This window comes from Oncorhynchus nerka, linkage group LG20, assembly GCF_034236695.1.
Source record: "Oncorhynchus nerka isolate Pitt River linkage group LG20, Oner_Uvic_2.0, whole genome shotgun sequence".
NCBI classification, from domain to species: Eukaryota; Metazoa; Chordata; class Actinopteri; order Salmoniformes; family Salmonidae; genus Oncorhynchus; species Oncorhynchus nerka.
In genome coordinates, this window is record NC_088415.1 from 44,792,409 (window position 1) to 44,808,296 (window position 15,888).

Genomic DNA, 15,888 nt, shown 5'->3' on the forward strand with positions numbered 1-15,888 from the left:
TCCATAGTTTAGGACCTAATTTATTTATTTAATTTGATTTCCTTATATGAACTGTAACTCAGTAAAATCTTTGAAATTGTTGCATGTTGCGTTTATATTTTGTTCAGTATATTAAGCCTCACAACTAAGTTTTTTTTTAACCATTTTCTTGGTAGTGTACAGTAAGTAGCTAGCTAAAAGAAGAATGCAATTTGACCCATTCTATGAGACTTAGCTACAGAGTCTGGCTTTTATGTTATCCAAATTTACACAGAGAAAGTACATACAGTGGGGAGAACAAGTATTTGATACACTGCCGATTTTGCAGGTTTTCCTACTTACAAAGCATGTAGAGGTCCGTAATTTTTTTATCATAGGTACACTTCAACTGTAAGAGACGGAATCTAAAACAAAAATCCAGAAAATCACATTGTATGATTTTTAAGTCATTCATTTGCATTTTATTGCATGACATAAGTATTTGATACATCAGAAAAACATAACTTAATATTTGGTACAGAAACCTTTGTTTGCAATTACAGAGATCATACGTTTCCTGTAGTTCTTGACCAGGTTTGCACACACTGCAGCAGGGATTTTGGCCCACTCCTCCATACAGACCTTCTCCAGGTCCTTCAGGTTTTGGGGCTGTCGCTGGGCAATACGGACTTTCAGCTCCCTCCAAAGATTTTCTATTGGGTTCAGGTCTGGAGACTGGCTAGGCCACTCCAGGACCTTGAGATGCTTCCTACGGAGCCACTCCTTAGTTGCCCTGGCTGTGTGTTTCGGGTCGCTGTCATGCTGGAAGACCCAGCCACGACCCATCTTCAATGCTCTTACTGAGGGAAGGAGGTTATTGGCCAAGATCTCGCGATACATGGCCCCATCCATCCTCTCCTCAATACGGTGCAGTCGTCCTGTCCCCTTTGCAGAAAAGCATCCCCAAAGAATGTTTCCATCTCCATGCTTCACGGTTGGGATGGTGTTCTTGGGGTTGTACTCATCCTTCTTCTTCCTCCAAACACGGCGAGTGGAGTTTAGACAAAAAAGCTCTATTTTTGTCTCATCAGACCACATGAACTTCTCCTCTGGATCATCCAGATGGTCATTGGCAAACTTCAGACGGGCCTGGACATGCGCTGGCTTGAGCAGGGGGACCTTGCGTGCGCTGCAGGATTTTAATCCATGACGGCGTAGTGTGTTACTAATGGTTTTCTTTGAGACTGTGGTCCCAGCTCTCTTCAAGTCATTGACCAGGTCCTGCCATGTAGTTCTGGGCTGATCCTTCCTCATGATCATTGATGCCCCACGAGGTGAGATCTTGCATGGAGCCCCAGACCGAGGGTGATTGACCGTCATTTTGAGCTTCTTCCATTTTCTAATAATTGCGCCAACAGTTGTTGCCTTCTCACCAAGTCGTATGCCTATTGTCCTGTAGCCCATCCCAGCCTTGTGCAGGTCTACAATTTTATCCCTGATGTCCTTACACAGCTCTCTAGTCTTGGCCATTGTGGAGAGGTTGGAGTCTGTTTGATTGAGTGTGTGGACAGGTGTCTTTTATACAGGTAACGAGTTCAAACAGGTGCATTTAATACAGGTAATGAGTGGAGAACAGGTGGGCTTCTTAAAGAAAAACTAACAGGTCTGTGAGAGCTGGAATTCTTACTGGTTGGTACTTATGTCATGCAATAAAATGCTAATTAATTACTTAAAAATCATACAATGTGATTTTCTGGATTTTTGTTTTAGATTCCGTCTCTCATAGTTGAAGTGTACCTATGATAAAACATTACAGACCTCTACATGCTTTGTAAGTAGGAAAATCTGCAAAATCGGCAGTGTATCAAATACTTGTTCTCCCCACTGTATCTAAAATTCCTAGGTCCCACTGGGCACAGCCACCACCACACGTAGTGACAATGACGTGCTAGGCACAATAACGGCTATCATCATTGGATGGTGGTTAGCCATGTAGCTAACTAGCTAAATTAGCAGCCACCTCCATCATCCTGGGTAAGCAAAGCTTGCATTGCATGATTACACTCTCCCCTCTCCTGTGCTTAAAGGAGAACTGGTCACTGAGATTAGGCCAGGGATTTTCCTCCTCGCCTTTAACACTGGGTCTGTCTGTGTCTGGATTGTCTCATCTCCTCAGTTTCCTCTGTCTCCATTGTTTTTTCACACACACCTCTTTGATAAAAAAATATTTTCCTCTGGGGACCCATGCCAAATCAGCTTGATTTGGCATGGGTACCCAGATCCTCAAAAGGTTCTACAGCTGCACCATTGAGAGCATCTTGACCGGTAGCATCACCGCCCGGTATGGCAACTGCTCAGAATCTGACTGTAAGGCTCTACAGAGGGTAGTGCGTACGGCCCAGTACATCACTGGGGCCAAAGTTCCTGCCATCCAGGATCTATATACCAGGCGTTGTCAGTTGAAGGCCCAGAAAATTGTAAGAGACTCCAGTCACCCAGGTCAAAGACAGTTTTTTTTGCTATTGCACGTCAAGCGGTACCGGAGCACCAAGTCTTGGACCAAAAGGCTCCGTAACAGCTTCTACCTCCAAGCCATAAGACTCCTGAACAATTAATCAAATGGCCATCGGACTATTTACATTGACACCCCTCAGCCCTCCATTTGTTTTGTACACTGCTGTTACTCTCTGTTTATTATCTATGCATAGTCACTTCACCCCTGCCTCCATGTACAAATTACCTCGACTAACCTGTACCCCCACACATTGACTCAGTACCGGTACGTACTGTAGCCTCGTTATTGTTATTCTATTGTGTTACTTTTTATTATTTTTTACATTTTGTTTTTTGGTAAATATTTTCTTAACACTTTCTTGAACTGCACTGTTGGTTAAGGGCTTGTAAAAGTAAGCATTTCACGGTAAGGTCTACACTTGTTGTATTCGACACATGTGACAAATAATGTTTGATTTGATTTGATTGGCCTGTTTTGGCGTGATGTGTGAAATTTGATTTGATTGGTCACTTGATTGGTCACAACGACATGAGCAGTTTTATGGCTCCGCAAACTTTCCGTGCCATTATGATCTACTATTATGTATAGCCTACAAAATTGTGCTCTGTAACCGATGGTTTTAAAAAGGTAGCAGAGTACAATACTTCAACACATATTTACAGTGTAAGTAAAAGTACAGTTACTGACTTTGAAAAATACAACAAAAAAATAACTACTTGGAAAAGCAACTCAATTACAGTAACAAGAGTATTTGTAATGTGTTACTTCCACCTCTGAATAAGACCTTTGGCTGATCTTCACGTTAACCCTAAATGTCTGAGTAGGGTATGTAACAACTCAGTTCCTCATTTAAGAGTTTAAGTCACGTAGTTTCTACCATGCATCTGGAGACATCCTAATTCACTAACCATCTGTGAACCATTGTGCTCTCATTATGACTGAATTTACAACCTTTTACAGACAAGTGTTGCCATGAGCCTGGTGACAAACTGTCCCGTAGGTTACTGTCAATGCTCCCTTTGGAAAAACCCCTGGTCTCCTCTTCCCAGAATAAAGCATTTCCTGGAAAAGAGGGGGACTAGAAAAAAGAATCGTCTGTGTGCTTCTCCCTATGGCTTCTACTCTTGTACTTGTCTTGTGGAGTTGTGGTTATCCAACCACGACGTCAACAACCTACAGCTGGCTCATCTCTTGTCTTTCATGAGCGGTCCCACGTCAAAAATACATCAATATGCCGAAACAGTGTTTAATTTCTGCTTGTTCTCTGTAGAGAGCACAGTTCCTCCTTATCTGTGAGCTGGAGTGGAACATGTGGTCCACAGGGAGTGAAGGGGGACCAGGGGTAGGGGAGGGAGTCCAGGATTAAGGGTCAGGGAATGTTGCCCATGATGAGCTACCCAATAAGGCAGGAAGAGACATTTCCGCTATTTCGGGAGGAATAGCAACCCCCGCCCAGCTGGATATGGGTTGTAACGGGAAATCAGTTGAAGGTGTGTGTGTGTGGGGGGGCACAGTATTGTAGATAGGAAGTGGTGGAGGGACAGCAGACAACTGTAAGAGGAAGGCCTGTAGATCCGGTTAACCTCTACTGTTTTTCTAACCCCGTCAACAACACAGAGCTGACCCAGCATCCTCTCTGCTCATCTTCTATTTCCTGTCAGACCCGAGCTCATAATAACGGAAAAAATCTTCCTGGTATTCATTACTAGGGATGTGTCACTGGTAAATAATCTTATTAAAATCCAGTTGTTATATATTTATCTCTTAATTAGTTTATATAGAAATGTACTACAGGAAGTGTAGAATAGAAATAGAATGAATGTGTCTCATCATCATCGTTAGGGACTCTGAGTCGCCACCCCGTCACAGAGTCATGGTAATTGCCGGGGTAGATAGCGTGGCTTGTTGTGAATGTGGGCAGACTAGTGAGTGAGTCAGTGTGATGCTGATCAGCGTTAAAACCATAAGCGTGACAGTTGGCTTAACAGGTCTGGGACTCTGCCAGATGACCTTTGGTAGAGGGGAAATAAGCCAGGCTAATTGGCCACTGTTTTGCTCTATTCTGACTGCACAACGCTGAAGGCTGCAAAGTCTCCCTATCATCTCAAGAATGTCTTTCCACTTTCTCCACTACAGGGCAGACCATGGTAATGTGTCTGGTGTCATATTCAGTAGTCATTACATCCAGGTTATTGCCATTTGTAGATACATACATGCATTGATTTGTACACAGTTTGTTGCTGTGTACATGGGGCAATGACTCCTTACCACAAAACATTTCTCTTAGAACTAGAGAAAGAGACATCGCCATCTGAGGAATGTACAGTGCCTTGCGAAAGTATTCGCCCCCCTTGAACTTTGCGACCTTTTGCCACATTTCAGGCTTCAAACATAAAGATATAAAACTGTATTTTTTTGTGAAGAATCAACAACAAGTGGGACACAATCATGAAGTGGAACGACATTTATTGGATATTTCAAACTTTTTTAACAAATCAAAAACTGTAAAATTGGGCGTGCAAAATTATTCAGCCCCTTTACTTTCAGTGCAGCAAACTCTCTCCAGAAGTTCAGTGAGGATCTCTGAATGATCCAATGTTGACCTAAATGACTAATGATGTGTAATCAAGTCTGTGTGTAATCAAGTCTCCGTATAAATGCACCTGCACTGTGATAGTCTCAGAGGTCCGTTAAAAGCGCAGAGAGCATCATGAAGAACAAGGAACACACCAGGCAGGTCCGAGATACTGTTGTGAAGAAGTTTAAAGCCGGATTTGGATACAAAAAGATTTCCCAAGCTTTAAACATCCCAAGGAGCACTGTGCAAGCGATAATATTGAAATGGAAGGAGTATCACTGCAAATCTACCAAGACCTGGCCGTCCCTCTAAACTTTCAGCTCATACAAGGACAAGACTGATCAGAGATGCAGCCAAGAGGCCCATGATCACTCTGGATGAACTGCAGAGATCTACAGCTGAGGTGGGAGACTCTGTCCATAGGACAACAATCAATCGTATATTGCACAAATCTGGCCTTTATGGAAGAGTGGCAAGAAGAAAGCCATTTCTTAAAGATATCCATAAAAAGTGTTGTTTAAAGTTTGCCACAAGCCACCTGGGAGACACACCAAACATGTGGAAGAAGGTGCTCTGGTCAGATGAAACCAAAATTTAACTTTTTGGCAACAATGCGTTATGTTTGGCGTAAAAGCAACACAGCTCATCACCCTGAACACACCATCCCCACTGTCAAACTTGGTGGTGGCAGCATCATGGTTTGGGCCTGCTTTTCTTCAGCAGGGACAGGGAAGATGGTTCAAATTGATGGGAAGATGGATGGAGCCAAATACAGGACCATTCTGGAAGAAAACCTGATGGAGTCTGCAAAAGACCTGAGACTGGGACGGAGATTTGTCTTCCAACAAGACAATGATCCAAAACATAAAGCAAAATCTACAATGGAATGGTTCAAAAATAAACATATCCAGGTGTTAGAATGGCCAAGTCAAAGTCCAGACCTGAATCCAATCGAGAATCTGTGGAAAGAACTGAAAACTGCTGTTCACAAATGCTCTCCATCCAACCTCACTGAGCTCGAGCTGTTTTGCAAGGAGGAATGGGAAAAAATTTCAGTCTCTCGATGTGCAAAACTGATAGAGACATACCCCAAGCGACTTACAGCTGTAATCGCAGCAAAAGGTGGCGCTACAAAGTATTAACTTAAGGGGGCTGAATAATTTTGCACGCCCAATTTTTCAGTTTTTGATTTGTTAAAAAAGTTTGAAATATCCAATAAATGTCGTTCCACTTCATGATTGTGTCCCACTTGTTGTTGATTCTTCACAAAAAATACAGTTGTATATCTTTATGTTTGAAGCCTGAAATGTGGCAAAAGGTCGCAAAGTTCAAGGGGGCCGAATACTTTCGCAAGGCACTGTATCTGTTCAGATTTCAGCAATATTAGTGGGACAGAAAAGAGACTAGCTCTAGCTAGAATGGTCAGGACGAACCCATTTTAAACAACAGAGAGAACAGGGAGGAAGAGGAAACCATTTAGACACAATATAAAAATGGCTCATGTTGGTTAGTTCACAGGGGATTTTTCCAGTGTTGATCTCTCACAATCTCGCCTCGCTGATTTTTTCGAATCTGTTTATTTACCACTGTTTATTTTTGTCCAGCATTGCTCTTTGAATACTTCTTGCACTTGGAGGAGGCGGGGGGGAGGAGGAGAGGAGGGGGGGTTGTTGTGGTCACTGTTGACTCTGGCTCTATGACTGGGAGTCCCACACAGTAATTACAGATACCAAAGGGACACATGTGACCTCTGTCCTATCTGTTCTGTTCTGTACCCACCCTCAGCTGTTTGGTGAGAGAGATGGAGCGAGCGAGAGAGAGAGAGTGATAGGGAGAGGGAGATACAGAGAGATGAAGAGAAAGAGAGGTGAGAAAAGAGGGGGGAAATGAAGGAAAAAGTAAAGAGAGGGAGAAAGAGACGAAGTAAGAGAACGAGAAAGGGAAGGAATTAGGGAAAGAGAGAGGAAGAAAGATAGAGAGGGAGACAAATATAATGGACAGAGTTTAAGCCAGATGGATAAAGAGATCATTCCCTACAGCAGTGTATCCCAGTCCTGGCTTTCGAGGCCCCCAACGTTAGCTGGTTTTCTCGCATGATTCACTTTCAGGGACTCTCAGAGACAGCACACCTTGCAATGATTAAGGGGCATTAGGTCTGCTTCAGACTCCTCATACCAGCGTAGTAAAAATGATTGAATGGGGGTTGGGGATGGGGTGTTTGAATAATGAAACCTAGCTCAGAGATATACAGTCAGGTACCTCCACTGGGACTTGAACCTTTGACCTTAGTCACACCCCATAATCTTCTATATCAGGAGGGTCTATGAGAATGGACAGCTGCCTGAGGGACACTAACCAGCCTTATGCCTGTTGGGCACTATGACATCACCAGCCCTCTGAAAATACCCTTTGTGATGAAAGCACAAGGCCATCTGGCATCAGCTTTCAATTCTGATTGGCTTCCCTTTCATCACTGCCCTCTGATTGGCTGTCCCACAGGGGAAGCAGTTGGCTAATAAGCATCAAATATAATTGTCTTGGAAAAATGCTATGTCAAGACAACAATTGGTTACAGTAAGACAAAGGACAAATACACTGAGTGTGCTCTTTCCATGACATAGACTAGACAGGTGAATCCAGGTGAAAGGTATGATCCCTTATTGATGTCACTTGTTAAATCCACTTCAATCAGTGTAGATGAAGGGAAGGAGACAGGTTAAGGAGGATTTTTATGCTTTGAGACAATTGAGACATGGATTGTGTATGTTTGCCATTCAGAGGCGGAATGGGCAAGACACATTTTTTTGAACTCCCTTTGAACGGGGTATGGTAGTAGATGCCAGTGAGTGTGACAGGAACTGCAACACTGCTGTTTTTCACACGCAACAGCCAACCAACTTGACACAACTGTGGGAAACATTGGAGTCAACATGGGGGACCATCCCAGTGGAACGCTTTCGACACCATTCCCGATGAATTGAGGCTTTTCTGAGGTGTTCCTAATGTTTTGTACACTCTTTGTGCATACCATGTCAGTGAAGTCATAGAAATGCCATTTCCGTGTGTGATTTTCTCCTATGCTAATTGAAAGCTGAGAAGAACCAGATGGTTGGGGCTGGTGATTAGACAACCAGAATATTGTTGTGAAATTCCTGCCATGTGGATTTCAATCACCACTCTATTAGACCGCAGTCTGTTTTGATATGTCATGAGGTTTTGTGACTCAATGTGGAACAGGGTTACCACAGAGTTATGGCTGATACAAAGTGTACAAATCCAGTGAAGTTTCCATGAGCCTTAGCGTGCTCATTTTCAGTTTTCAAAAACTGTTTTTGAATTCTGTTTAGTGATAGGCTTGATGGAATAAAAGAGACTGAGAGACTCAACTCTTGAACAAAACATGAATCGGACTTGACAGAGAAAGGCTGAATGAATTATCATTGGGGTGGGGCAGAATCGAAGTTGATGATGTCCAATTGGCCCCAGTCCTGCACAATAATGATATTATTTACATGATGCCCGTATCCCCATTACTCCTCCCTGTCACCTCCCCTGTTATCCAGTCTATTTACCCTGTACTCCACTTACAAAAACACCTTTCGGTGTCAGTGGACATGAAGCAGACCCCTTTGTTCTCTTATGCACCCTAGGATTTCCCCTATACCCACACACTCACTTACTCATACGTATAACATACCAGTAGGGCTACCTCGTCATCAGTTCTCTCTCCCATAGCTAGTTTTGCATAGCACTGAAGAGATACATTCACAGTGAGTGCATTAGCCATGGTCCCTGGCTTTAATGGATCAAGGACATTGGTTGAACCAGTGGCCCATCTAGAAGAGGCAGAGAGGGGTTAGCACCATGAGCCTTACCAGCTGGGCCTGTTTGGAGAGTGATATAGTGGGAGAGGTACATGGAGGGAGAGCGGGAGTGAGGGAGAGGGGAGGGGGAGAGCACTTGCAGGAAGCGCGTGCGTAAGTGTTGGCCCAGGAGATGGAATCTGGTGTGTTTGTTCTGGCGTAATGCTCCCCTGCTGCAGGCCCCATCGCTCGCTCTGAGAGGGGAGGACAGCAGGCCCGGGAGAGAGAGAGAGAGGGTGAATGCTGCTGGAGAGAGGGAAAGTTTGACAGGGAGTGAGAGGGGAAGAGAGAGGAGGGAGGGAGAACGCTGGATAGAGGGATTATTGGAGAAAGAAAATGTTAGAGGGAGAGAGTCAGTTTGGGAGAGAACGAGGGAAAGAGAGAATTGATTAGAGGCAGAGGAGAGGGACAGTTGGACAGAAAGAGAGTGGACAGTGTGCTGTCTGGTTCACCTTCAGGCCATCAATCAATCAATCAAATGTATTTATAAAGCCCTTTTTTTTTACATCAGCAGATGTCACAACGTGCTGTACAGAAACCCAGCCTAAAACCCCAAACAGCAAACAATGCAATGCCATGTTGTTCTTGTGTTAGCAGCAGTACCCTAATGCATCCTTTTAACGTGGTTCTTGTTCTTGTTTTCATAGTTATGTGGTCGCAGTTTCACAAGCCCAACTTGGCAGTCAGGACAGAAGATAAGATCTGCTATGATTCTTAAAGAACAGAAGCATTATCCGTCATGGGGACGAATTGTTCCACTGCTTGGCAGAATAAAGCAGTGGTGGTTCCATGAACTTTATTGTAATCAATCAGAAACAAGCTCTGTGATGTAGTCATGTGTCTCATTACAGCACATTGTCTGTTGACACCACCCTGCTTAGCCTATAGCCACCTACTGTATGAGGAGGAGAGGTTTGAGGCCCACACGTTTTCTTAGAAATGCACACAAGCACACTAGCTATATCTGGCTCACACACACTCAAACACAAACATACTCCCACCCAAGGGGTCTGTAACTTCCCTCTGTACACAATGAGATATACAAGCCTTTGCCCTTTCCTGTGTCCAAACAAACAGGCGTAACAGGGTTGGGGAGTGGAAATGCTAGGACATACTCTGGCCCGCAGTGTGCTTGGCCTTTACGTAAGCATGACTGTGGTCCTCAACCCTACCTCAAATCTAACAGTGCTTCCTTCCACTTGCTCCGGAACTTAGGTCTGGGTTCACGATCTACAGACCATTGCACATGGGAAATTACATTGTGTGTGTGTGTGTGTGTGTGTGTGTGTGTGTGTGTGTGTGTGTGTGTGTGCCTGAGTGCGTACGAGACAGCAAAGGCTGTAGTGTTGTCAAAGCAAATGTTTCTAATAAATGCTTTTCACCAGCATATTAGTTGTACTTTGTAGTGATATGAATCAGTGTGAACACAACCAACATGATTATGTGCACATGCTCCCTGGCTACCAACTGTGCCATTGTGTGAGTGACACCAAAATGGAGTGGGTTAGCAAGATAAATTATGCAACCTCTGGTTTTTCTCAGACCGTCCCACCAAGCGCCCCCAGAGAATGTTGGGACTTGCATACCATACTTCCCTTATCCTGGTATTTCTACTGTAATCATGTCTACATGGGATGACAGGGCTCTCGTATCTGGCTTAGATGTGTTTTTCTCTCTTTCTTTATCTCTCCGTCTGTCTGAGGGAGCATTTCCTCTGGCCCATCTTCCCCGGCCTCGCCAGCCTCACCACTCCCTTCCCTCTTTCCTGGAGAAAAATACAAGAAGAAAAAAAACAGACAGCGGAAAGCGAGACTTAGCGGATAGCCTCGGAACGTGTAATGTGTATGTTTGACTGTATGTTTTGGTTCGATCATGTTTCCCGTTGGAAAAATGGTCTGTTGTTCTGTTTCAGGTGACCACAGCATGCATCCCAGCTCCATCTGATCTGGTAAGTTGACCCCTCTGTCTCTCACTCTTTAAATAGACCTTCATTCCTTCACTTTATGATATAAACAACAAGCTGTAGCCATCCATAAATCTGCAGTGCTGTTGGAAAATGGCAGATGCCCCTCTTTTCCTTGGCTAGTAGAGTGGGCTTGGTTTGTTCTTGGATGAGAGTGTTGTCTAGAAGTCAGGTTGCTACAATAAGTAGTATAGGTGGGCCTTCAGGAAGGAAGCCTGTTTGTTGAATCACCATATATCTCCCCTTGTTGCCTACAGCAGCGCAGAGGGACAGCTCCATCCCGACACGTCCAACACCTGGTGAGAAGACTTTTCCAGACACATTTTTCTCACTTCCCCTCCACAAGTGAATGTTCATGCTGTTCTTCTCATGAGTGTGAGAAATGGTTCTAATTTAATTTCTCTCTGTCTTCAGGGTTCCACAAAGTCTCTGACTTACACCAAACAGAGGACCACCCTCCCCAGGTAACACAGCTCCCTATGATAACCTAATTAAATTCATTATTTAACATGTCTCTCTATGGAGGAGGAGAAGAAGAAGGAAGAGGAGGATGATGAAAAGGAGGATGTACTGGATGATTAAAAGGAGGATTTCACACGGACTCCTATCTCCTCCTCTTCATTCTCTTCTCTTTCCCAGTCTCTCTCTTTTTATCACTCCTCCTTCATTCCCTCCCTTTTATTTCCCTCTTTTCATTCTACCTACACCTCCTCTCATTATCCAACTACACTTCCTCCTGTTTTTCTCTCGACCCCATTTTCAAATCAGGCAACACCACATGGGGTCGCGACCCCTAGTTTGGGAAACGCTGAGTAATGTAAGGGAGGCTGCAAATGAAAGGTTTCAGTGTTTCTGTTTTAGACCTCAATGGAGTAACACAACATCCATCTGTAGACCACCTCATAACCCCTTGCGTTTTCCCTCTGGTCAGGAGTTTCAGTGTGGACCGTGTGATGGAAAGAGTCATGGAGGGCCACTATGACTTTGACCTGACCTACATCACTGAGAGGATCATCTCTGTGTTCTTCCCCCCTCTGCTGGACGAGCAGCGCTACCGTCTCAACCTCAAGGAGGTGACTGCCATGCTCAGGTCCAAGCACCAGGACAAGTTCCTGGTGAGTACATTATATCCTGCCGCTGTCGACATGGCCTGGGTTCAAATATCTACTCTACTATCATACCACTCCAAATTAAGGATTGTGTTGGGCATGTATTATAAGTGGTAGGCTGGTATGGATTTTGGAATGTAGCCATACACTCATTGATGCTTTCATATGTGCTTTCATAGCCACCCAGAAAAGCAACCCAGAAAAGGTTAAAAATAGCCCACATGAACATATGTAGCCTGAGAAACAAGGTTCAATAACTAATAATCAATAACTTACTAACATCAGATAACATTCATATACTGGCTATCTCAGAAACTCACTTAGATAATTCCTTTGATGATACAGTGGTAGAAATACATGGTTATAACATCTATAAAAGAGATAGGAATGCCAATGGGGGAGGTGTCCTTTATGTGTTCAGAATCATATTCCTGTAAAAAAGTGGTCAAACCTTTTCTGAGCGGAGATCACTTTCTGAATCAAAATGGAGGCAGATTTTTTTTTTAACATGACTTAAAAGCTGTAAGCTTATGCAACATTAACCTACTAAAAACAGTACTGTAGCAATGAGGTTTGTGCAGTAGGCTCAATACATTATCACTACATATTGGTTATTCTTGAATTGCCCTGCCATTGTTGTTCTTCTCAGACCATTTAAAAATGATATATAATCAGAATGTTAATACAGGGCATTCGGAAAGTATTCAGACCCCTTGACTTTTTCCACATTTTGTTACGTTACAGCCTTATTCTAAAATGGATTAAATCAATTTTTTCACTCATCAATCTACACACAATACCCCATAATGGCAAAGCAAAAACAGGTTTTTAGACATTTTTGCAAATGTAAAGTCGGAAGTTAACATACACTTAGGTTGGAGTCATTAAAACTTGTTTTTCAACCACTCCACAAATGTCTTGTTAACAAACTATAGTTCTGGCAAGTCGGTGAGGACATCTACTTTGTGCATGACACAAGTCATTTTTCCAACAATTGTTTACAGACAGATTATTTCACTGTATCACAAATCCAGGGGGTCAGAAGTTTACATACACTAAGTTGACTGTGCCTTTAAACAGCTTGGACAATTCCTGAAAATTATGGCTTTAGAAGCTTCTGATAGGCTAATTGACATCATTTTAGTCAATTGGAGGTGTACCTGTGGATTTATTTCAAGGCCTACCTTCAAACTCAGTGCCTGTTTGCTTGACATCATGGGAAAATCAAAAGAAATCAGCCAAGACCTGAGAAAAAATTGTAGACCTCCATAAGTCTGGTTCATCCTTGGGAGCAATTTCCAAAGGCCTGAAGGTACTACATTCATCTGTACAAACAATAGTACGCAAGTATAAACACCATGGGACCACGCAGCTGTCTTACCACTCAGGAAGGAGACGCATTCTGTCAACTAGAGATGGACGTACTTTGGTGCGAAAAGTGCAAATCAATCCCAGAACAACAACAAAGGACATTGTGAAGCTGCTGGACCTATATTGACATAACCTGAAAAGGGAAGAAGCCACTGCTCCAAAACCGCCATAAAAAAAGCCAGACTATGGTTTGCAACTGCACATGGGGACAAAGATGGTACTTTTTGAAGAAATGTCCTCTGGTCTGATGAAACATAAATAGAACTGTTTGGCCATAATGACCATTGTTATGTTTGGAAGAAAAAGGGGGAGGCTTGCAAGCTGAAGAACATCATCCCAACCGTGAAGCACGGGGGTGGCAGCATCATGCTGTGTGGTTGCTTTGCTGCAGGAGAGACTGGTACACTTCACAAAATAGATGGCATCATGAGGACAGAAAAGGATGTGGCTATTTTGAAGCAACATCTCAAGACATCCGTCAGGAAGTTAAAGCTTGGTCGCAATTGGGTCTTCCGAATGGACAATGACCCCAAGCATACTTCCAAAGTTGTAGCAAAATGGCTTAAGGACAACAAAATCAAGGTATTGGAGTGGCCATCACAAGCCTTGACCTCAATCCTATAGCAAATGTGTTGGCAGAACTGAAAAAGTGTGTGCGAGCAAGAGGGCCTACAAACCTGACTCAGTTACACCAGCTCTGTCAGGAGAAATGGGCCAAAATTCACCCAATTTATTGTGGGACGCTTGTGGAAGGCTACCTGAAATGTTTGACCCAAGTTAAACAATTTAAAGGCAATGCTACCAAATACTAATTGAGTGTATGTAAACTTCTGACCCACTGGGAATGTGATGAAAGAAATAAAAACTGAAGAAAAAAAATTCACATTCACAAATTTCCACATTCTTAAAATAAAGTGGTGATCCTAACTGACCTAAGACATGGAATTCTTACTAGGATTAAATGTCAGGAATTGTGAAAAACTGAGTGTAAATGTGTATGTAAACTTCCGACTTCAACTGTATATATATAACAGAAACTTTTAAAAAGTTTGGAACCGCCAAGACTCTTCCTAGAGCTGGCCGCCCGGCCAAATTGAGCAATTGGGGGAGAAGGGCCACTCCTCAGTAAAAGACACATGACAGCTCATTTGCCAAAAGGCACCTGAAGGACTCTCAGACCATGAGAAATAAGATTCTCTGGTCTGATGAAACCAAGATTGAACCCTTTGTCCTGAATGCCAAGCGTCACATCTGGAGGAAACCTGACACTATCCCTACGATAAAGCATGGTGGTGGCAGCATCATGCTATGGGGATGTTTTTCAGCTGCAGGGAATGGGAGACTAATCAGGATAGAGGGAAAGATGAACGGAGCAAAGTACAGAGAGCCTTGATGAAAACCTGCTCCAGAGTGCTATGGACCTCAGACTGGGGTAACGGTTCACCTTCCAACAGGACAACGACCCTAAGCACACAGCCAAGACAACGCAGAGGTGGCTTCGGGACAAGTCTCTGAATGTCCTTGAGTGTCCCAGCCAGAGCCCAGACTTGAAACCGATCGAACATCTCTGGAGAGACCTGAAAATAGCTGTGCAGCGACGCTCCCCTATAACCTGAAAGAGCTTGAGAGGATTTGCAGAGAAGAATGGGAGAAACTCTCCAAATACAGGTGTGCCAAGCTTGTAGCGTCATACCCAAGAAGACTCAAGTCTGTAATCGCTGCCAAAGGTGCTTCAATAAAATACTGAGTATAGGGTCTGAATACTTATGTAAATAAAGTATTTTCTGTTTGTTTTTTAAAATAAATTTGATAAAATGTCTAAAAACCTGTTTTCACTTTGTCATTATGGGGTATTGTATCTAGATTGATGAGTGCACTGAATACTTCCCGAATGCACTGTATTTCAGACCAGTTTATTGTTAATGACCCATTCTGACACTGACTGTGACTCCTTGCTAAGAGTTTCAGTGAGCTCACTAGCTGTAGGTGCTGATGTGTAGAGTGTGCAATCATCAACATACATAGTCATTTTAGCTGGTGGCTTATCATTATTGATGGATGGCAATTGTTTTTCCACCTCTTCCACACAAACTTGACCAAATTCAAAACAGCAGTTTTTCTCTTTCAATATTGTATATTCAATACACACAGAGATGGGCAGTATTTCTGTTACTTTTTAGTGTTTGTCATTTGTATTTCACTGGCCTAAACTAAACTAATGTATTTTCAAAATACTAAATACTTTTCAACAGTCCTGATACAAAATTATTTAGGGCCTTTTCGAAAATAAATTGAAATTGAAACAACTTTCCTTTTTACATTTACATTTTAGTAATTTATCACGGGGCTCTAACAGTTTTCACCGATAGTTTCTTAACAGGTGAATGTTTGTCAACAATTTGCAAGAATAATTGTGCAAAAACTCAAAGTGCTGCATCTGGATTCACCTCCTTATACACATCAGACCAACATCTTCGACAAACGTTCTGAGAAAACATTTTGTATGATTTCTTATGAATAACTTTAGGCCC

At 43.0% G+C, this 15,888-nt stretch overlaps 1 protein-coding gene across 1 annotated transcript in view; it reads left to right on the forward strand.

The window, feature by feature from the left end:
• The window catches only part of tns2a (tensin 2a), a 57,474-nt gene that overhangs the window by 17,674 nt on the left and 23,912 nt on the right, over nt 1–15,888 (forward strand). Inside the window, exons 4-7 of the mRNA XM_065005542.1 lie at nt 10,827–10,862; nt 11,135–11,176; nt 11,292–11,341; nt 11,809–11,992. Coding sequence (XP_064861614.1) covers nt 10,827–10,862; nt 11,135–11,176; nt 11,292–11,341; nt 11,809–11,992 — 312 coding nt within the window. The remainder of the gene's footprint in view (nt 1–10,826; nt 10,863–11,134; nt 11,177–11,291; nt 11,342–11,808; nt 11,993–15,888) is intronic.